Source organism: Thalassophryne amazonica, chromosome 13, assembly GCF_902500255.1.
Source record: "Thalassophryne amazonica chromosome 13, fThaAma1.1, whole genome shotgun sequence".
NCBI classification, from domain to species: Eukaryota; Metazoa; Chordata; class Actinopteri; order Batrachoidiformes; family Batrachoididae; genus Thalassophryne; species Thalassophryne amazonica.
In genome coordinates this window covers 84,154,722-84,176,534 of record NC_047115.1, presented here as the reverse complement: position 1 = coordinate 84,176,534, position 21,813 = coordinate 84,154,722, and the positions used below count along the sequence as shown (strand labels likewise).

The 21,813-nt window shown below is 42.6% G+C and overlaps 1 protein-coding gene across 7 annotated transcripts in view; it reads left to right on the top strand.

The window, feature by feature from the left end:
- klc1b (kinesin light chain 1b) overlaps window positions 1-21,813 on the top strand; it is a 101,708-nt gene that overhangs the window by 11,848 nt on the left and 68,047 nt on the right. For 5 of the 7 annotated variants that reach the window (XM_034185243.1, XM_034185245.1, XM_034185242.1 and 2 more), the window contains exons 2-5: window positions 14,201-14,472; window positions 15,178-15,408; window positions 20,766-20,847; window positions 21,491-21,719. In XM_034185243.1, coding sequence (XP_034041134.1) covers window positions 14,224-14,472; window positions 15,178-15,408; window positions 20,766-20,847; window positions 21,491-21,719 — 791 coding nt within the window. In that variant the 5' untranslated portion in view covers window positions 14,201-14,223. Of the gene's footprint in view, window positions 1-14,200; window positions 14,473-15,177; window positions 15,409-20,765; window positions 20,848-21,490; window positions 21,720-21,813 lie in introns of those variants that run through there. The other 2 variants (XM_034185244.1, XM_034185247.1) reach the window with 2 other exon arrangements.

The following is a 21,813-nucleotide window of genomic DNA, read 5'->3' as shown; positions in this document are numbered from 1 at the left end:
CAAATCTAGGCTTTCATCTTAGACACACTTTCTGGCAAATTGTAGCTGAACTTTCAGGTCTCCTTTTTAAGAAAATCCTCATGTAAAATCAGCAATAATGTTAATAATATTAAAGCAAAGAGAGCTCTGGTATCGGATTGGAAAAGTATCGGCATCAGCAGATACTGGATCGGAAGTGAAAAATTGTGGATCGGTGCATCCCTAAATTAAACCAAACACATCAGTCTAGAACTTTTTGGTTGCTCTTGTGTATTGATTAAATTGGATTTGTGATAGAATCTTTTGTGATAGAACTTTTACTGTTTCCGTCAGAGTGCTAGTTTTATTTCGTAGGGATGGGTATCAAGAACCAGTTCTTTTCGGGTATCATTAAGAAATGATTTAATCCACCACATCTTGGGAAACAGTTGAAAGATGTATTTTATAACTTAAAGACGGGACTGATGCTAACGTGTTAGCAGGTCTATGGCATTTTCAGTGTTAAAGTTAGCATTAAGCTGTTTGCTTCTCAGCACGTTTGTGTGCATTTGTTTTCTTTATAATAATTAATGACTGAGCGTCAAATGTATTACAAATTGTAGTAATTTTTAAATTTATTTTTGTTTATATGTTAATAATAATAGCAACAACAACAGTAAGTAATAATAACTAATAATGCTACAGTACAATTTTAGAGAAAGAGACAAAAAGAACCTGTTTAAAAACACAACAGAAAATATAAAACCAACTAACAATGAACATAAATAAATATAGAAATAAATAACTGTTTCCTGTGAACACCTAATGACTCTTACACCTCCACTTCATCCCTGTTTTATTTAAGTTTAATGACAATTTGTTTCGGTCAAACCATATTTTCAATTTGTTAATTTATTCAGTGATCCTCCAGAACGATCTGCCAAGCTAGAAAACTGCTGCATCCTAGTAAGAGCAGAATACTACTGGAAAGAATTTGAATAAGGAAAGTTGTGTTTTTTTCTCACCAAACTGGATGCTGCACTCACTGCAGTTTATTGTCTGGAATAGTCCCAGATTGCATTTCAGAGCTTCTAGAATTCAAACATTTTTGTGCAGGTGGTGTTGGGGGTAATTTTTGGGTTACAGCTTTTTTTGTTTCTCACCAGTTTCATCCCTGAATATGTCAATTGTTAGAGTAAATCGTTGATTAAAGTGACTAACTGGAACTCCTGTCTTGTTGGGAGAAAGAAACAAGAATCGCCGTCGAGTCGGAATTAATAACTTCAAAGTGAAATGCCATTTAAATCAAATGATATGGAACTAAATCCAGGCCAAAGTTTTTGTAACCTGAAAATAAAAAAAGATTGAAAAAAATAAGACCCTCACAATACGTTTGGGCCTGCCAGGTCTGACCGATTGTGAGGGTCTGCTGGGAACGACTGGCGGAACCCTCTGTCAGCGAGGTCTTCATCTCCCACCTCCGGGAGAGCTTCTCCCAGATCCCGGGGGAGGTTGGAGACATGGAGTCCGAGTGGACCATGTTCTCCACCTCCATTGTCGATGCGGCTGCTTGTAGCTGTGGTCGCAAGGTCTCTGGTGCCTGTCGCGGCGGCAATCCCCGATCCCGGTGGTGGACACCGGAAGTAAGGGACACCATCAAGCTGAAGAAGAAGTCCTACTTATCTTTGTTGGTAGGTGGGACCCCAGAGGCAGCTGACAGGTACCGGCAGGCCAAGCGTGCCGCAGCCCGTGCGGTCGCAGAGGCAAAAACTCGGGTCTGGAAGGAGTTTGGAGAGGCTATGGAGGAGGACTATCGGTCGGCCTCGAAGAGATTCTGGCAAACCGTCCGACACCTCAGGAGGCGGAAGCAGCTCTCCACCAGCACTGTTTACGGTGCGGGTTGGGAGCTGTTGACCCTGACTGGGGATGTTGTCGGGCGGTGGAAGGAGTACTTCGAGGATCTCCTCAATCCCATCGTCACGTCTTCTGAAGAGGAAGCAGAGACTGGGGACTCAGAGGCTGACTCATCCATTACCCAGGCCGAAGTCACCGAGGTGGTTAGAAAGCTCCTCGGTGGCAAGGCTCCTGGGGTGGATGAAATCTGTCCTGAGTACCTTAAGTCTCTGGATGTTGTGGGGCTGTCTTGGCTGACACACCTCTGCAGCATCGCGTGGCGATCGGGGACAGTGCCTCTGGATTGGCAGACTGAGGTGGTGGTCCTCTGTTTAAGAAGGGGGACTGGAGGGTGTGTTCCAACTATAGGGGGATCACACTCCTCAGCCTCCCCGGTAACGTCTATTCCAGAGTACTGGAGAGGAGAATTCGACCGATGGTCGAACCTCAGATTCAGGAGGAGCAGTGTGGTTTTCGTCCTGGTCGCGGCACACTGGACCAGCTCTACATGCTCCATCGGGTGCTCGAGGGTTCATGGGAGTTTGCCCAACCAGTCCACATGTGTTTTGTGGATCTGGAGAAGGCATTCGACCGTGTCCCTCGGGGCACCCTGTGGGGAGTGCTCTGGGAGTACGGGGTCCGGGGTCCTTTGGTAAGGGCTATCCGGTCCCTATACGACCGCAGCAGGAGCTTGGTTTGCATTGCCGGCATTAAGTCAAACCTGTTTCCAGTGCATGTTGGCTTGGCTTCGATTGAGAGGGACGTGGAATTGTGAGTGACACGAGAGCATTAAGTCCTCACATGATGTTGCTTTCAGGAAACGTGGATACTTTGATAGATAGTGACTACTTAACACTTTCTCTCCAATGTATTGCTTTGATACCTGTAAATAAAGTGATGTTAAGGACAAAGATATCTATTACAAGTAATTCTAGACCACTCTTGGTCATTTTTGATGTTTAAAAACTGGAAAATATGCAAGATTGTAAAGTTTAACACGTATACCTAAAAAAAAAAAAAAAAAAAGATGTGTCCAAAATCCACACAAGACGGTGAACGCAGCGCAGCATTGCCGCATGGAAATGAGGCAGGTCGCTCATTTTACAGACTCCCAGCAATTATTGTGCATCAAGCAGCGGTGTGTTACGAGCTTTCTAAGTGACACACACAGAGACCTGGCTCAGCAGATCTGAATGAAGCTTTAATATGGCCAGAACCAAGCAGACCGCCGATAAATCCAAATCCAAAGCCACCCGGAAGAGTGCTCCGGCTACCGGCGGTGTGAAGAAGCCTAACCGTTACAGGCCTGGCACTGTGGCACTCCGCTGCTACCAGAAATCCACCGAGCTGTTGATCCATAAGCTGCCCTTCCAGCACCTGGTGAGAGAAATCGCTCAGGACTTCAAGACCGACCTCTCCTTTCAGAGCTCCGCTGTGATGCTCTGCAGGAGGCCAGCGAGGCTGACGTAGTCGGCAGCTTGCGGATCAGCAACTTGGTGGATTTCTGGTAGCGGTGGATCTCGCTCAGTGCCTCAGTGCCAGGCCTGTAACGGTGAGGCTTCTTCACACTGCCAGTAGCCAGAGCGCTCTTCCGGCTTTGGCTTTTTTTTTGACCACTTATGGGGACAGCCGGTCCCATTGAACAATATATATACACAGCATAACTTCACATGGAAAAATTGTGTACTGTTTTGTTTTCGGTTGCAATCACTGAAGCAGTCGCGAAAAGTCTTATGTTTTGGTTCCAGTGGAGAAGGGAAGATGAGGAAAATGGGAGACCTCATGTCGGTAAGCATTAGCCTACACAGCTAACCAGAGTAGCTATGTTCTCTCGCCTGTAAAGCCACCTCGACATGTTTGTGCCCCGGTTCATAAACCAACAGCAACACATGTCCACTTTCCACTGCACTGCTTTGTTTGTGTGTAATTTGGCCCCAAAACTCAGAGAAAATGGCGTGTTAATTCCCCCAGAGGTAGAGAAATTACGTCATATGCGTCATATAAGCACCTTGGGGCAACTGTTTGTTGTGATTTGGCGCTATATAAATAAAATTGATTTGATTTGATATTTTACCCCTTTAGCGCCTGCCCTCAAACGAGGCTGCGGTGCCCAATTATTTCCATCTCACCCTGTCCTCTGTAACTTCTTCTGTCACACCAAACACCTGCATGTCCTCCCTCACCACATCCATAAATCTCCGCTTTGGCCTCTCTTTTCTCCTCCTGCCTGGTGGCTCCATTCTTGGCATCCTTCTCCCTAGATACAGTGCATCCAGAAAGTATTCACAGCACCTCACTCTATCAGAATCAGAATCGCCTTTGTCATTGTAATTTACATTGCAACAAGATTTGAGTGCAACTCCAAAAGGTGCTTTTTCTGAGGTGCGAGTAATTGTTAGACAAATAAAAGATAATGAAATTTAACAAAATTAATTATTTAAATATATGTACAACTAAAATAAAATGTGGACAAAAGTAAAATGTAAAACGAGAATTATCTACAACTGTGGAATGATACTGCATGGGAAAATATTGCACATGGGTACAGATATTGCACAAGAACTTTGAAAAGTGCAGATTAATGTGGTTTGCTATTGTTCAGTGCAGTGATTGCTCTGGGGAGAAAGCTGTCCCTGAGTCTGCTTGTCCTAGTTTTGATTGACCTATACCGTCTGCCCGAGGGTAGTAGGTCAAACAGGTGGTTGTTGGGGTGTGATGTGTCTTTGATGATGCTGGCAGCTCTGCTGAGGTAGCGAGAGCTGTCAATGTCCTCCAGGCTGGGCAGAGAGCAGATAGTGATCCTCTGGGCCGTGTTGATCACCCTCTGCAGTGCTCTCCTGTCTGCTTCTGAGCACCCCCTGTACCACGCTATAATGCAGTACGTCAGGAGGCTCTCGATGGTGGCTCTGTAGGACAACACCAGCAGCTTCTCCTCCAGATTGTTCCTGATGGAGCTGGCCCTTTCCACACAGTCCCCATGGATGTAGAACTGGGCTGGGTCAGCCCTGCCCTTCCTGAAGTCCAGGATTATTTCTTTTGTTTTTGTGGTATTCAGCAGCAGGTTGTTAGCTGAACACCACGCTGTCAAGTCGGTTGACCTTGTCTTTGTATTCAGCCGCATTTTATGTTAGTCTTTTTCCAAAAAGGAGTAAAATTTTTTTTCCTCTCAAAATTCTACTCACAACACCCCATAATGATGACATGGGAAGAGTTTATTTTTTAAAATTTTTTGCAAATTTAAAAATCACGTGTACTTTAAGTATTCACACCCTTTGCTCAGTACTTTGTTGATGCACCTTTGGCAGCAATTACAGCCTCAAGTCTTCTTGAATATGGTACCACAAGCCTGGCACACCAATTTTTGGGCAGTGTTGCCCATTCCTCTGCGCAGCACCTCTCAAGCTCCATCAGGTTGGATGGGGAGCATTGGTGCACAGCCATTTTCAGATCTCTCCAGAGATGTTCTCAAAGATTTTCACAGATCTGGTAGGATTTTCACAAATCTGGCAACTTGCTTCTGACGGATTGTTTGTTGCTGTGACGCCACTCTGAACTTCACACGGTTGTATACGCTTCTTTTATTTCTGTTTAGCACTCTTCTGGTTATTAATTGTATCTACTCTGAACGTTATTTAACAATAGTCCTGTTGTGAATCGCTAGCAGTTAGCATTCGCTAGTGGTTAGCATTTGCTAGCTAGGTCAACCCCTCCCCTCTCCGTTGTTACTTTTTAGAGCTGTTTCTTTTCTACCTGTTTAATACTTCTGTTCGTTTTTCAGTTGAACTGCTGTGAATTTTAAGTAATTATTTTACTCCTGTGTAAAATCTTAGGAGCGGCTAGCATTTTCGCTAGCGGTTAGCATGCGTTAGCTATTTTGGACCCTGTCATCATTTTTTCATTTCATTTTTTTACACTCCTGTTAGTTAATTAACTGTTTAGTGTATTTTATAGCTGCTGCTTTTTTACCTGTTTAATACTTCTGTTAGTTTTTCAGTGTAACTGCTGTGAATTTTAATAAATTTATTTGCGTCTGTGTGAGCCTTAGGTGTGGTTAGCTTATCCATTATTGGTTAGCTCGTGTTTGCTTGGCTACATTCTTGAATTTCTTAGTGTACAAAGTACACTACTAATTCTACTTTACACCCTTCGTAAATCCTGCATGATGTTGGAAGATAGGGTGGCTCTGTTAGATAGCCGTGTCCATAAGTTAGAGCAGCTTCTTAGCACAGTGGAGTTAGATGTTATGGGCACTCCAGATGAGGTTAGTGTTGGGCTGACTAGCGAGCCCATTAGCATCAGCTTAGAAACACCGGCTGTGGAGGACAGCTTTCGGACTGTGGCTAGGCAGAGGAAGCCCCGTAGGGCTTGGTGCCCGGTTGTGGCACCCCGATCACACTTGCCAGTGTGAACTGTGAATCAGTTCTCCCCCTTGGATTTGCCAGATGTGAATTCTCTGAGCCCACAAGTGACTTCCACTCCTGTCTCCAGGCCGAAACACCGGACTTTAGTGATAGGGGATTCTGTCACCTGCAAAGTCAGGTTACAGATGCTGGTTGACGTTAAATGTATTCCTGGGGCCAGCTCCCGACATTGCATCTCACCTTAGGGTGCTGACGCTGCAGAAGGGAAGACAGATGAAGGAACATGACATGAGATATAGTCACATAGTTATTCACATTGGCACCAATGATATCAGGATGAAGCACTCTGAGGTCACAAAAATGGACATAGAGAGGACTTGTGTCCTTGCCAGAAAGATCTGTCGGCATTGATTAATAGTCTCTGGTCCCCTCCCCTCCTGGGGTACTGATGAGGCGTATAGCAGGCTGACATCGTTAAATAGGTGGCTGCCGCAGTTTTGTAGACAGCAAGACTTTAGCTTTATTGATAACTGGCCTTCGTTCTTGGGACGCCGTGGCTTGCTGATGCCGGATGGCCTCCACCCTACTGGGAAAGGCGCTGCCATCTTGTTTGCGAACATAGATAGAGCTCTACAGGGAGGGTAACATTAGGAATGTTCAGCAGGCCACGGTGCAGGTGATTAGAGACCCTGCTTGGCTTATGACAATGTGGGTGTGGAATCCATTAGCTTAGCGGGTAATTTAGTGCAGAAAATCCACTGTGGTGATAGTGCAGTTTATTTGCCAGGGAGGGAATTTCAACAAGTTGAGACTGTGGCCTGCTTCCATAGTTGTGTCCATAAAAATCATAGAGGGATATGCTTTCCAAACTTTATACCATTACTATATTGGATGATTTTGAAATTGAGGATGGCCCAGTGGTTGTTCCAGCAATAGCAAAGATTTCGTGTCTGCTACCTACAACGCGCGTGGAATGTCTTAAACCTAAACCTACTTCTAGGCATCTTATATATGCTACTCTGGAACCACTCTTGAACCCAAACAGTTCAACTGTCAACCCCACTGAGGTCCTTAGACTGGGTCTCATTAACATAAGATCACTGTCCTCAAAATCATTGTTGATCAATGATCTAATTATTGATAATCACTTAGATATGATTGGGCTATGTGAAACCTGGCTTAAACCTACAGCTGTCCTCCCCTTAAATGAGGCCTGCCCACCAGCATATATATTTAGTCACGTCCCTCGTGATGCGATGCAAGGTGGGGGTGTTGCTCTTATTTATAAATCTAGGTTTAGCTTATTAGCTGTTGGGAATTACAAATATCACTCGTTTGAGCATCTGATTCTCCGCTCTGCTCAGGATATTACACATTGCCAAGGTCAAAAAATAAAAATCAGTCGTATTACTTTGTCACTGTATATAGGGCTCCTGGCCCATATTCTGAATTCTTCGATGAATTTGGTGCGTTCATCTCTAACTTGTCAACTAGTGTAGATAACATTCTGATCATTCGTGACTTTAACATTCATATAAATAAGCCTTCTGATCTCCTCTGCAAATTATTTATGGAAATTGTGGATGTATTAGGATTTTGACAATGCATTCGGGATTCAACGCACATTAGTGGAAATACCCTGGATCTGGTTCTCGCACGTGGTATTGCTGTCACGAATATTGACATCATGCCTCTTACATCAGTGGTGTCTGATCACTCACTTATTAAGTTTACAGTTTCGCTGCTGTGTTTAGTGGAACAACAACCTTGTATATCATTACGGCAATGCATCAACTCCTCAACTAAGACTGAACTCGAAGCTAGACTGCCTGATGTCTTAGGTTCACATTTGACAAATACCCAGTCAGTAGACAGACTAGTGGATATTTTAAACTCAGTGCTCAAAACTACACTCAACATGATTGCACCACCTTGGTTAAAATCGCGCTCCCCCAAATCACAGTCACCTTGGTTCAGTGATTATCTGCGTGACCTCAAGCATAAAGCAAGAGGTCTAGAACAGAAATGGTATTGTTCAAAATTAGAAGTATTTCACCTTGCGTGGCGTGATGCTATATTAGACTATAAGCATGCATTATTGGCTACAAAGCAGACTTACTACTCTGATTTGATCAACAAAAACAAGTATAACTCAAAGTTCTTGTTCGACATGGTGGCAACACTTTTGCATGGACAACCACCTGTAATTCGCTCTCCTTTTACAGCACAAGATTTCCTGGATTACTTTTGGAAGAAAATAGAAGACATCAGGTTAAACATATCCCGGCATGCCTTAATCCAGCCACTACACCCTGCTATTGATGTGGGCGCCACTACTGAGGTATTACCTAGATTTACAGAATTTGACAGTATCTCACTAGGCATGCTGACAAAACTCGTAATGTCAACAAAAAGCACAACCTGCTTATTTGATCCTATACCAACAAAACTGTTTAAGGACCTGTGGCCCACTCTTGGGCCGACTGTGCTGGAAATTATTAATCTTTCTTTAACTTCTGTATCTGTTCCTAAATGTTTCAAATCTGCAGTGATTAAACCATTACTTAAGAAACCTAATCTTAACCCTAGTGTATTGACAAACTATCGGCCCATATCAAATCTATCAGTTTTCTCTAAAATTCTGGAAAAAGTGGTGTCACGGCAGCTCATAGAGTATCTTACTGAGAATAATCTCTTTGAGCCACTGCAGTCTGCTTTTAGAAAATATCATTCCACAGAGACGGCTCTCACTAAAGTGGTGAATGATCTTCTGCTTACAATGGATTCAGACACCACTACGGTTCTGTTGCTGTTAGATCTCAGTGCTGCATTTGATACAGTGGATCATCATATTCTACTTGATAGGCTGGAAAATCATTTTGGGATTACTGGGAGTGCCTTTGCATGGCTGACATCATACTTGACCAGTCGTTCTCACTGTGTTTTGTACAGTAACACTACTCTAACCTTAGTGACATGAAATTTGGGGTTCCACAGGGGTCTGTCTTAGGTCCCCTGCTTTTCTCCCTTTATATAGCACCCCTTGGCCACATATTGCGGCGTTTTGGGATTACCTTTCACTGCTATGCAGATGATACTCAGTTATACATGCCGATAACTGCTGGTAATCTCGTTCACATAAAATCCTTAGAAGACTGCCTTGCAGCAGTGAGAAGTTGGATGTCTAGAAACTTCCTACTTTTAAACTCTGATAAGACTGAAATGATGGTTCTTGGTCCAGTGAGACGTCGGCATCAATTAGACCAGTTAATGCTCAGCCTCGGCTCGTGTGTCATACATCACACTGACAGAGTGAGGAACCTTGGGGTAATTTTTGATCCTTCATTGTCCTTTGGCCTCCACATTAAAAATATTACTAGGACTGCTTTTTTCCACCTGCGAAATATAGCGAAGATTCGTCCCTGTCTATGGCTGATGCTGAGACCCTGATCCATGCATTTATCTCTTCTAGATTGGACTACTGCAGTGTTCTATTTTCTGGTTTACCGCAGTCTAGCATTAGGGGACTCCATTTGGTTCAGAATGCTGCAGCCAGACTTTTGCCACGAAGCAGAAAGTTTATTACACCCATTTTGGCATTCCTTCACTGGCTTCCTGTCCCAGTCAGATCAGATTTTAAGGTTCTGTTACTAACCTATAAAATTATTCATGGACTGGCACCTCCCTACTAAGCTGACCTAATTAAACCTTACGTACCGGCCCAGGCTTTACGTTCACAGGGTGCAGGACTACTTTGTGTTCCTCAGGTGAATAAGAAGTCTGCGGGTCACAGAGCTTTCTCGTATCGTGCCCCTGTTCTGTGGAATGGTCTCCCTGTGGCAATAAAACTGTCAGATTCTGTGGAGACTTTCAAGTCCAGACTTAAGATGCACTTATTGTTGGGAAAGTGTAAGTACACGGACCCACAACAGGGGGCGCAAATGAACGGACAATGGAATAGGTCAAATAACAACACTTTACTGTTGTGAATGTGCACAACAAATACAACAGATTACAATAATGGACAAAAGTCAATTCACAAATGTGTCGTGTGGGCAGGCTCGAAGATAGGAGACGCCTCTCCAAAGTAGAACCGGAACCACACGGTTTCCTCCGCCACCAGACCCCGGGAATACTGGAGCCGCCAAGTCCCGAACTCCCAGGTGGCCACTGCCTCCGCGTGTCGGACCTGGTACTGCTGGCGAGGAACAAAGAACAATTAAAGGAGGGCGCGTTTGCACCCAGGAATCCGAACGGTAGGAAAGCTACCTCCACCTCTCGTTGGAAAAGTAATCTCCAGAACAACGCACAAAATCCAAAAGGATACAATCCGTCAGCTGAGATACGTTACCTTCTAGGTAGAAACGATATCTCGGCAAAGAGGTGGAGACGTCGTCCTGCTGATATACTCCTGCCGATCAGATGATTGGTAACAGCTGTTGCAGGTGATGCGTGACAGCTGTCACCCTGGCTGCTCCTGTGAGGTGGCTGCGCCCTCTGGTGCCTGGAGCCCGCACTCCAGACAGGGTGCCCTCTGGTGGTGGGCCAGCAGTACCTCCTCTTCTGGCGGCCCACACAACACTTATTTTCCCTTTCATATGGCTAGCATACTGGTACCATTTTGTTTTATGCTTTTTACTCTTTTAATTCATTTATTAGTAACTGGAGCGGGCCACAGCCTCAACTTTACCTAAATTCTGGGTCTTTTAGTGAAGTTTACGGCTAGTGGTCGGCGATCACCTTAGTATTTCTCTGTTTTTCTTGTTGTTTAATGCTGGCAAATTATACAGTATTTTTTTGTCTTTCTGATGCCTGATTGTTTTTTTTCTCTCTGTTTAAGGTACAGCTCCATCCAGAGATGGGAGTTATATTCGTGTTGGCGATCATCCTGTCCTGTGCGCCGATAGCATTTCTTGTATATTCGTCCATGAATTGTTCTGTAATTTTTGTTTGTAGCATGGCCCAAGCAGAGGGTCACCCCTTTGAGTCTGGTCTGCTTGAGGTTTCTTCCTCAGAGGGAGTTTTTCCTTACCACTGTTGCTCTGGGGGTTGGTAAGGTTAGACCTTACCTGTGTGAAGCGCTTTGAGGCAACTCTGTTGTGATTTGGCACTGTATAAATGAAAATAAATTGAAATTGAAATTGAGATGTTCAGTCGGATTCAGGTCTGGGCTCTGGCTGGGCCACTCAAGGACATTCACAGAGCTGTCCTGAAGCCACTCCTTTGATATCTTGCCTGTGTGCTTATGGTCATTGTCCTGCTGAAAGATGAACCTTCACCCCAGTCTGAGGTCAAGAGCGCTCTGGAGCAGGTTTTTATGGGGTATTGTGTGTAGAATTTTGAGGAATATAATTGAATTTCATCCATTTTGGAATAAGGCTGTAACAGAACAAAATGTGGAAAAAGTGAAGCGCTGTCAATACTTTCCGGATGCACTGTATCGACATAGCTGGTCTCACTACTGTCTTCACTTTTGCAGATATTCTTTCTACCACACTCTCCAATACCTTGTACAGTTGACCACAAGTATTTAAACTCATCTACTTTCACCACTTCTACTCCTTGTAACCACACTATTCCAGCGGGCTCACTGTCATTCACACACATACACAGTCTTGCTCCAACTGACTTTCATTCCCCTGCTCTCCAGATCAGATCTCCACCTACCAGGCTTGACTCATCCTGCTCTCTACTCTCACTACAGATCACGTCATCTGCAAACATCATAGTCCATGGAGACTCCTGTCTCATCTCATCAGTCAACCTGTCCATCTCCACTGCAAACAAGAAACGACTCAGAGTTGATCCTTTGTGTATTCACACCTCCTCCTTGAATGAGTGTCATTCCTACTGCACATCTCACCGCTGTCCCACTATCCTTGTACATGTCCTGTATTATCCTCACATACTTCTCTGCCACTCCAGACTTCCTCATACAGTACCACAACTCTTATCTTGGCATCCTTTCTCTAAATCCACAAACACATGCAATGTAACTCCTTCTGGACTTCTCTATACATCTCCATCAATATTCCCACATCAAACATTGCATCTGTAGTGCTCTTTCTTGGCATAGAACCATATTGCTGCTCACAGATCTACATGAATGCAGTGCTAGCAGGATTGCCATCATGCTCTAAATTTCTGGGGAGAGCCCTGTACTAATATGTTTGAGGTGTTTAGCCAAAGACATGCTTCTGTCAGACCTCATATTTTTTTTAATCTTTTTTTCTCCATTTCAAATGTTAATGAATGTTAACAAATTGTTTCCTGTCATCATTTCTCCTCTCATTACAGCCTAAGGTTATTGTAATCATTTAGTTCTGCTTTTCTCAAAATGTTCTGAGATAGAAGTAGAAAAGCAGGAGTGGATCGTCTTATTTTTGTCTTGGCAGACAATACCACTTAGTGTTTATTACTGCAAATCTCATCTTAAACTGTTTTTCAAGCTGCTTTTTTTTTTTTGCAGTGGCTGGCATTTACACTATGTAACTGACAGTGGCTGAGTGAGTCATAGCTTGTCTCCAGCCTGTTGGGGATAAATAGCACATGTTCTGAAGGTTATGTTGATATGTTTTTGGTGCGTGGAACAGCTGCTACAGCTGTATTACTAAGCATTTTCCTCTTCAGCATGCCTTGCAGCCAGCTAAGTATCTTGTCTAGAAAATATGGTGGCACCAAGTATCCACACAGCAGCATCTGTATGCTCTTGGCTACTCTACATTTCCAACCACAGCTTACTAATGGTGCTAAATCTCAGCAGTCTGTGCACCAAAATAATATGTCCCTGTGACCCTCAGCTAAAACGGGCACCCTGTGCTTGTCATTATTTTAATTAGACTTGGACCACAGTCATTTTTTTGTGATTTTACTACTTTTTTACCTTGTTCAGTCTCTTATGCTTAATCTATCAGTTGAAATGTTGACATGTATTGCAAATAAAAACTCATATTTTGCTGCAGTGATACAGCATTGTGTCAAAGGAACAGTTACATAGGGAGACTTAAATGAGGCATATTGCTTGCATTCTGAAAGATCTTAATAGTTGACACTGACCATGTTGCTGTGGCTGTGATCCAACACACCAGTGCCTCTGCTGAGGATCCCAGCAGCAGGAACAGTATAAGGAAATGCCCATGTGTGACCTGGAAGCAGCATATGTTCAGGCTACCTTCAGGAGGATTAGATGGACCAGTTGTCTGTCTGAGTGGTTGCCAATCAAGACACTAGCCTGAACACCGCCGTACTGGGCCGGATACTCGCCGCCATTTAAGGGTAGGAGTTCCCACTCCTAGTGACCCGATAGCCCGACTGCAAATGCCCAATAGGAGAGCAGCACTCGCACCACACCTCCAAACTTGACCAAAGTGAGGCTGACCAACGCGATGTTGACATCTCGGCTGCCGACCAATCACAGGCTAGGAGAAAGAGATAGGTGTCCAGCCTAATTGCAATGTGTTGAATGCGATGAAGTGCAGCACAAGCACATGCTCACACACACCTGTCCTGATATTACCAGTGGATCATGTTGTATTCTTCTGCTTGTTCTTAAGAAATTGACTTTTTGATGTTTTACAACACAGCTTGGATCCGGGATCTGAAGCAGTTTCAAAAAGGGCTAATGGGATGCAGGCTTTAAAACAACTACAGATTCCACTGATCAACACAGTGTAGACATTCATTAGTGAAATCACTTGCTGATGCATCTGGTAGCAACTAATGCGCTCTGTGGGCAGGAAAAAATTAAGCCATACGCAAGATGGCTCCCTACACCTCCCCATCAAACAGCAACTTGCACGCTTTTTGTTTCCATGGGATAAAATAAGGTCAGATACTTTTTAAATGCACCTCATACAAAGACGCAGGTGACACCTGTCACTGATGTGAGCTAAATCTTCTGAAAACAGGAGCAGCCACTACTGTTTGTTTTAATACAGTGTCTGCCTGTTTGACCTATTGTAGCATCCTGTTCTCTTGTATCCTTGCAGGTTTCCCTTAGCCCATGTAGAAGATGTCAACCATGGTGTATCCACGTGAAGAGAAGCTTGAGAAGCTTTCACAGGAGGAGATAATCTCCAACACGAAACTGGTGATCCAGGGTCTGGAGGCCCTGAAAAACGAGCACAACTCCATCCTCCACAGCCTGTTGGAGACCATCAAGTGCCTGAAGAAGGATGAAGAGGCCAACTTGGTCCATGAGAAGTCCAACTTGCTTCGCAAGTCAGTGGAGATGATTGAACTGGGTCTGGGAGAAGCACAGGTAATACTAGGAATAGCTTCCTGACAATGGTTTATAAGGTGCAACAAATCAAATTGGCATCTTCATTGTCTCTGAGTTACGATTAAGAGAACACTACATGACTGTGGCGTGACACATTAGCCCAAAACCGACGTAACAAATCAGTAACTATAATCCAGTAATGTATATTATATTGAAATGGGCAATTACACTTAACGAGCATTTTAACATTTTGTACTTTAAATACATTTTGATACTTATAATTTGCAAGTTTTATGTTTAAGTAATATTTAATATAATATTTTCAATTCAAGACTTTTACTTTGTGCTGTTGGTATGAGGTCACAGTTATCAACAATCATTTAATGATAAAAATGAAATGAAATACTAATTGACAGGAATTTTGTCATGTTTACTATGAAACTGGTAACTGCTTCAGTCTGACTCATTCCTGCAGAAGGTGAATTTAAATTTTATGGTTAACAGAGTCAAATTCCGTAGTAAAATCCATTAACATTTGCAACATCAGCATTCAGTTTTGTGTGGGTGGATTATTTATTCAAATACCACCGTTGGCAGAATCGGTCTCCTGTACCAAGCATATCTATGTATAGTCACCGGGTGCCTTGAATTTCCTCATTCTATACTTAGGTTGTGTTGTGATACTGAATCATTCTCCAGTGTGTCCTTGTTTCATGTCAGTGCTGTCAAATGTCTCTGTCCAAGGTGATGATGGCCCTGTCCAACCACCTAAATGCAGTGGAATCAGAGAAGCAGAAGTTGCGTGCACAGGTCAGGAGGCTTTGTCAGGAAAACCAGTGGCTTCGAGATGAGCTTGCTAACACCCAGCAGAAGCTGCAGAAGAGTGAACAAAATGTTGCCCAGCTGGAGGAGGAGAAGAAGCACCTGGAGTTTATGAACCAGCTCAAAAAATATGATGAGGATGTGTCACCCACTGTAAGTATCCTCTTTTGTGTGACGTCTCAGTTATAATGCGAACATAAACAAAACATTCTGAGGTGACTTGGTATGTGTGTGTGCCTTTTACACTACCAGTCAAAGGTTTCGACACACTTTCCCATCCAGTTGAATGGGAAAGTGTGTCAAAACCAGTGATTGGTAGCGGCTGACTTGAGGTCTTGATTGCTGCCAGGATTTGTTTATTATATGCTGGATAACGTAATGCACCAGAAAAAAAGTTGAACTGTGCAGTTTCTCCAATGGGGCAGTGCAGTCTCATTTGAACACCTTTGTGTTATGGTCCCACTGTCGCCAAGTGCTTGCTCACAGGGGGTCGTTTTGACCGTTGGGGTTTTTACGTAATTATTGTATGGCCTTGCCTTACAATATAAAGCGCCTTGGGGCAACTGTTTGTTGTGATTTGGCGCTATATAAATAAAATTGATTGATTGATTGATTGATGGTGGGATTTCACCACTTCTGGACACAGCCTGGTGTTGCGCAATACAAACACAGCATCACCTTAGACGGAAAAATGGTGTACTGTTTTGTTTTTGGCTGCAGTGACTGAAACAGTCGCAAAAAGTGCCGTTTATTCAGTTCCCAGTGGAGAAGGGCAGATGAGGCAAATTGGAGATTTAGCCTACACACTTTGACAAACTGCAGCACGTTCGCTTTCCACTGCATCTTCATCTTTTCTTTGCATTTTCACTTTATTTACCATGTAATTTGCCCAAAAACTCAGAGAAAGTGCCATGTTTTTGCTAGGGTCATACAAGGGCTGTCCCCAGATAGATGTAGGACTATTCAGGGCTGTGAATTCTCAGATCCATGGATTTCATCATGTCTGTGTGTGTGTGTGTGTGGGGGGGGGGGGGGGGGTGTTAGTGTTGTACTCTGTAATCGTGATCATCACTGAGTTTTTACAATGTCTATCACAAAGCGTTCTTTTTTACGACATTGTGCAACTTTTATAAATCTGCAATCCATATAACAAGATATAAATCAGTGTCCGCGGATCCGCAGAGAAAAATACCTCACTCAAACGGTGGCTGTTATGACAGTAGATGGTTGCTATGGCGATGCTGCGTGCCTGGCTGTTCCAAGACGCTGTTCTTAAGTTAAAAGTAGCAAGTGGACATCGCATACGTTTAGAGCTATCAAGGTTTTAAAAGAAGAAATTTGTGGAATGTCTGTGTCACAGAGCGACATCAGACAGAGGGAAGATGGTGAGAAAGACTGTGTGGAAAAAGTTTAACAAGGACAAGAATCCGTGGAATTGGTGCTGGTTTGAATTTATAGTTCGTCTTCATGAACACATCCGAAAGATAAGAGGAATTGGAAAAGCGAATGGCATCTTTTGTCATAAGGAAACGGGGTAAGATTTTTTTTCTCCCTGGGAAATAAACATACTGTTCAAACAGGATTTCAGACAAGAATATAAGTGACTTTAAAATTAATCTAGACTTTCCTTCATTGGAAAAAAAAAGACTGTGGCTTTGAATGGATTTACAGGAATTTACACAAGAATATAAGTGACTTTCTTTTTACTATAAAGTATGTTATTGATATTTTACCATGATTTTTAAAATATTCTACAAGCTTTAAGGGCTTTTCACACCGCACGCTTTGGAAGCAGCAGAAGCGTCACGAATCAGTCTAAAAAGCATTATTTTCAATGAGACACATTGCTTTTTAGACACTTCAGAAGCGTTGTGTCAAAAACTGAGCTAAAGCAACGCTTCTGACGGGAGTGCACGTTGCCGCTTGTCAACAGGCTGCCGCGGTCAAAGTTCAACCCAATCCAACTTTCACCACTCTGAGCTGTGACATAGCCTCGTGTTGTCCAATAGAATGATGCGTCAGGCCCAAACATGGAAGACTAGTGGCACAAACCACTGATCTGTACAACAGAAATGTCTCACAGGACTGCTTATTTATACTGAGCAGTTTTCTGAAGAAAAATCTTTGCAAATTTTTTTTACCTCAAAATTAATTTCTGATTAGTGTAAAAAAGTTTATAACACTTGTAATTAAAATAGCAATAAATAAATAAATAAAGATTCTTTAGAAACCTTTCTTCATCTGTAAATTAAAACCATAACTTACCTGTTATTTCAGATTAGATCATTTCTTGTTTAACATAAGGACCCTTGGACATTTATTTTTAGACAAATAAAATAGCATGGAAATTTGTACATTTTTTAAGTCTGGTAGATTATTCATGTCTCATTTCAACCAGAAAAACAGACACGGTAAATAAATACAAATGTTTATTATGAATGCAACAGAAGATAATTTCACAATGACTGCAGTTTGATTGTAAATTAGGATTTCATTTTTAATGATCCAGTCATTTATTGTTAAAATATAAAATGAAACAGCTTTTTAAAAAATAATAAAATAGTTGCTGTTTAAAGAGCGTTTTATTTAGAAGCAGGTGATGTTATGCTGGATTCTCGGGACCAGATGAAGGTCTCTTCTGCAGCTTTGACCTCTGCTGTTGAAGACACTTTTCTCCTATTTTGAACAGCAGAGATGTTTACTTCCGGCTGGACTTCATGGTGTTCAGCTCATCAACGGACGTTTTTGAAGTGCATCTGTATTTAGGTTGTCTGCACAGCAAATGGTCCTGATTGGGACAAATAAAAAATATTTCTTAAAATATAAAGAAACACTAAACAGTTTATGAAAAAAAAAGCCAAAAAAAGCTGTAGCTTTATTTGGTAAAAATAAAAATAGACTGAACCATTTACAAATTAAAGTGTTCACTCAGCTCCCAGGAGCAGTCAAATGGACAACTCAGCTCAACTGTGCTAAAAGGCTAAGCTAACGTTAGCCGATCATTAAACCTTCACAGCAGTGCAGTAAATGTCATGTTTTTTTTTAAAATTATTGTCACCTCGATAAAGCTGCAGAATTAAGCTCCGTTGGTTAAACTGGGTGTTTGTATATATATCCAAAAACTGGTCAATTTCAGACTGAGTGGGTCTGTTCCATCACATCGGCTGCCTGCCTCGGTCTGCCCAGGGATGAGGCTTGAACCCTGGCTGCTTCGTGCGGGTCGGCCCACTGTCGCGGTTTGATCGATATCCTAACAAGTCGTCAGTCCTCTCTCGGCTCGGCATCACTCCGAAAAGTAGCTGGAAAAAAGCTTCTCCAGGCAGGGTGATGGGAGACTCGTTCTACTGCTGTTTTTAAGCTTTTTCATGGGTCTACATATGCAAATGCAAGATGGCGATTGCTCAACTTTTTTTGGTTTGTGGAAACAGCCAGAGTGTGGTGTAGCAATCTCTGCCCCCCTTGCCGCTTCCGAAGCGAAGCGCCTGACGTCACAAGGCGTTGGGGGGTGTTGCCTGACGCGTATAAAGCGTGCACTGTGAAAGGCCCAATAGCTGTGGTTTTTGAAATGCTGTAACAGTCTTTTCAGTCTTCATGAATTTCATGTAGTTTAATTGTTCTGAGCTATTGCATAATTTGGTTTACAATTAAAAAGAAAATCATTCCATCAGTCCTACTTCCATGCCATATTCTGTTATTTCAACATTATCACGGACAGTTCAAATGAAGGGTTGAATTTAGGATCATTTAAATATGTGCTTATTTTGAGGTTTTTTTTTTTTCTTCCCGGAGAAGAAAAATGTATTAGATACAAAATTGATGTGGTTTCTGGGTCCCTGCAGGCCATAAACCCCAGCTCCTGGGGGCTGCACCCCCTGACACCCTGCAAATTTTCCTCAGATTTCACAATTTTCAATCCACAGCTCTGATTATTGCGTCATATGTGTCATATTTTAACCCATTAGCCCCCACCCTCAGAGGAGACTGTGCTGCCCATTTACAGCCAGAGAAGTCTAAAGCTCAATCTCAGATGTCATGGGTGTGTTGGTAGTTCCTTTTGTAGCTCTGTTTGTTGCACAACCATTCACTTTCTGAGGACTACCTACTCCATACATATTTACCGTACAACACTGTGCTGTCTGTATTTTAATGATTGATGTAAATGAAGTCCAAGATATATTCCCTGACTTGGAAATTCATGTATTTATTCCCTGACTTGTCTAAAGAAATCTAGGTGGAACAGTGTCTTGTATGAACAGTAATCCCAATATTTAGTTTGTGCGATTACTGATTTTCTGTGTATGTATAAAAAAGCCTGTCATTCCTAAATGGTTGTAATGTTTACGTTAAACCGCTTGACGTTAATGGCCCAGTCACATGGCACTTAACGAAGGGTGACAAAGCCCTGACGAAGGAAAAAAAAACAATTCGTTAGAAAACGTTGACGAATGAGCCGACAAATTCCAATCACCGAATATCCAGCGAATCATGAGCGCAAAACGAACGAAGGATAAACGAGACAAAACGTTAACGTTGACGCTTTGAATGACAGCTGAAACCGAAGCTTCAATGCTTTGAACGACAGCTAAAAACAGCGATCACTCACCAGCCCGGTAGGTGGCGGTAAATGGTACCGTCCGCCATTGAATACGAATGAAGAAGAAGAAGACCGACGAAGGCCACGCCCACACAAAGGTGAAACATTTGAAATGTCCGTACATAGTTGATGAAATGTTCTTAACGCTATATTTACTGTATGAAAACGTTTAGGTCGTCGAGGCGTCGTTACGTATTCGCTAATTACTCGTTCAGCTGTCGTCATGTTCGTTCAACCGAGGTGAACGAAGAGTGAACGAAAGGCTAACGTTACAAAAACTAACCAAATGATAACAAACTGTCACAAACGACGGCGAAACGAAATACGGACGAATTGAGGTTTTCGGTGGTGTTCGTTGAAGATTTTCGACAGTTTAAAATCCTGACGAAGTGACCGCTGCCAGAACGAAGCTGACGAGGGTTAAACGATGCCAACGAAAGTCCAGATTTCTTGTTTCGTCAGGGCTTCGTCACCCTTCGTTAAGTGTTGTGTGACTGGGCCATAAGGTGAAAGTCTACACTACAAGCACATCTTAATTGTTTCATTTCAGCTCCATTGGGGTGGTGCACAGCAGCAAAGCTATAAAAAATAGTCACTATCCATCTCCTTATAGATCTGACTGTGTAGCCTTTTGTGTGTGTTTTCAAGAATATTTTGCCTTCAATGTGACTGTTTCCAAAAATTAAAAAACAAACAGGAAACCTTTTTACTTTTTTGTATCGTCATAACTTGAATGGCGTATTAAGATTTCAGACTGTTGATCTTCAGACATTTAGCTGTTCACATAAAATCAGAGTGTTTTTTTCAGGTTGTTGGGTTTTTAAAACAATGCTTTTGTTACTTGTCTGATACTTCCATGAACTGTCCTTGGTAGTGTATGTTGGAGGGTCTGACTGACTGCTTCATTTCATCTCAGCAGGAGGAGAAAGACCGAGAAACACCCAAGGATTCTCTGGATGACCTCTTCCCCAATGATGATGAGGAGAACAGCCAAGGAAGTAAAAAGTTTACTAATTTGAAATAACTTAAAAATGCACATGGAAAACTAGCATTATCCCAGCCATTAAGGTTGAACTCATGCTTATTCAATTCTACATCATATCATTTCATAAACAGAGTGCTTAAAATGGCAGGTTTCAGTCTGTAACATGACTTCATAACAAATTACTAGTTTTTGTTTGTTTGCTTTGTTTTTAATTTTTCAATACTTTTCAAAGAAGTTTGTGATTTAAAAAAAATAAAAGAAGCAGAAAATGGCAAATGTTAACCCCATCTATCCATCCATCTAACGCCCCCCGCCACACACACACACACACATTAATAAATGAAAAGGTGCACAGGGCAAGCTCTTGTTAATGTTGTGTTAGTCAAGTTAACGTCAAATAACATCAAGTACATAGAAAAAAGCACTTTCATAATAAGAAACCCGAGTCATGTGAACATAGAGCCTTTCTAAATTCGTTTGACTAAATTGAGGACACCGGCGGAGATGTAACTCATCAAACAGTTAAATTACCTCCTTCATTTACATGAAACCACTGTGTTCTTTTCAGATGTTTGTCAGTTATATTCAGCCATGTATTATTTCCTACCGACAAAAATCTTACCTTTCCTCTCTGTATGTGGATTCTGTACCCACAGTACAGCATCAGCATAACAGTGCAGCTGTGGCAGCAGCCCAACAGGGAGGTTATGAAATCCCTGCTCGTTTGAGAACCCTGCACAACCTGGTGATCCAGTACGCGTCCCAGGGCAGGTATGAGGTAGCCGTGCCCCTGTGCAAGCAGGCACTGGAAGATCTGGAGAAGACCTCCGGACACGACCACCCTGATGTGGCAACCATGCTCAACATCCTGGCCTTGGTCTACAGGTTAGAGCAGCCCCAATACTGGAGCATAGCCATATTTTGTTCTCTGCTCACATTTGTATTGTCATACTTTCTGCAGCATAGATTTCTTCAGAGT